General features: G+C 65.5%; 1 protein-coding gene across 1 annotated transcript; it reads right to left on the bottom strand.

The window, feature by feature from the left end:
- Positions 1 to 332: 332 nt before the first annotated feature.
- Positions 333 to 1346, bottom strand: LOC136489043 (uncharacterized). The gene has a single exon (XM_066485786.1). It carries the CDS (start codon positions 1344 to 1346, stop codon positions 333 to 335), a length of 1014 nt encoding a protein of 337 aa, XP_066341883.1.
- Between the last annotated feature and the right edge of the window lie 307 nt (positions 1347 to 1653).

Genomic DNA, 1653 nt, shown 5'->3' with positions numbered 1-1653 from the left:
TGGGCAAGGACTTCAAACTTTTCGGTGAGTTTATGCACACAGCCTCAAAATACATTGTCCAACATGAATATCATTTTTCGAATGCCCATGTTTCGTTTTTTCATGCACCTACAATTCAAAATTGAATTACGCGAAAAAATTCATGAAAATGAAATAAATTCACGAAATATATAAAAAAACTAAAAAATTCTCCAACTTTTGAATTTGTGATGTATTTAATGTTGGAAGAACGTACAAAAAATATTAGATAGGAAAACAACCAAAAAAAGAAAACTTTGCCGACTGCTTGTGGCGGCCGTCGGCAAAGAAGACTTTGCCGACTGCTTGCCGACCTAGCAGTCGGCAAAGAGCTGCCTTTGCCGACTGCCGCCCTGTCCTGCTATCGGCAAAGAGCCAACCCTAAAAAGCCCAAGTCGGCCCACCAGCGCCTTATCCCCTCCTCTTCCTCCCAATCCCTCGCCCGCGCCGCACCACGCAGCGCCGCCCGCCCGTGCCGCCCCGCTGCGCTGCCCTGCCCGCCTCGCCCTGCCCCACGCCGCTCCGGCCACCTCTCCGCGCACCCGCCGCCTGCCCGGCCGCCCCACCCCGCCCTGAACCGCCCGCCCGGCCCCGCCACCCGTGGCCGCCGCCGCCCGCCCCGCCCCGACCCACGGCCGACCGCGGCCGCCGCTCCGCCAAGCGCGCGCGACGGAGCCTCGCCGCCTCGCCCTACGCCCGCCCCTCCCACCCGTGGCCGCCACCGCCCGCCCCGCCCCCCGTGGCCGCCGCCGGCCGCCGCGCCCGACCCCGCCCACAGGCCACCCGCGGCCGCCGCTCCGCCAGGCGCGCGCGGAGCCGCGCCGCCTCGCCCCGCGGCCCTCCCCGGCCGCGCCCCTCCCCGGCCCCCTCCCCGACCGCGCCCCGCGGCCGACCCTGCCGGCCGTGGCCCTCCCCGGCCGCCCCTCCCCTGCCGCGCCCCGCCGGCCGCCCTCCCCCGGCCGCGCCCCCGCGGCCGCCCCCTCCCCGGCCGTGCCGCTCGCGCACCCGCGCCCCTCCCTCCACGGCCGCGTCCCTACCCTACCCTGCCCTCTCCACCCTCGGCTCCGCTCGGGTAGGTCTACACCGTGCAGGAACGCCGTCGGCTCTTCCGACCAGCCCCGGCCGCCTGCAGTGCGCTCCGGCCAGCTGCAGCCACCTGCTGGCCACCGACAGCCACCTCCGGCCAGCCGCAGCCAGCCGCAGCCGGCCACAGCCAGCCGTAGCAGGCTGCAGCAGGCCACAGCTGGCCGAGAGAGGCTGCAGCCAGCCAGCAGCGGGCCACGGCCGGCCAGGAGAGGCCGCAGCAAGCTGCAGCCGGCCGGTGCCATCTACAGCTAGCCGGGGGTTGCCCAGGACTGTCCTCGACGACCTCCGCTGAAGCCGTAGTCAATCACCGCCCCAAGGTCTAAGTTCGGAACCCAGTCGACGCCATTCTCTACGTCGACAAGACCTCTGCTTTCATTTCATATTTGTTGCTTATACTCTATCATATCGCCACTTGTTCATACTTGACCTATCTATCTATATCCGTGAAAGCCTGTGCCGAGCCTGGTAGGTCACCCACGCTAGAATGGTTAGGCTCCAGAGTTTATAAGTTTGACCAGCCGTCATGAATGAATAAATATGCTAGAAAAA

Source organism: Miscanthus floridulus, chromosome 10 (genome assembly GCF_019320115.1).
Source record: "Miscanthus floridulus cultivar M001 chromosome 10, ASM1932011v1, whole genome shotgun sequence".
Taxonomy (NCBI): Eukaryota; Viridiplantae; Streptophyta; class Magnoliopsida; order Poales; family Poaceae; genus Miscanthus; species Miscanthus floridulus.
This window is presented reverse-complemented; position numbering and strand designations above follow the sequence as displayed.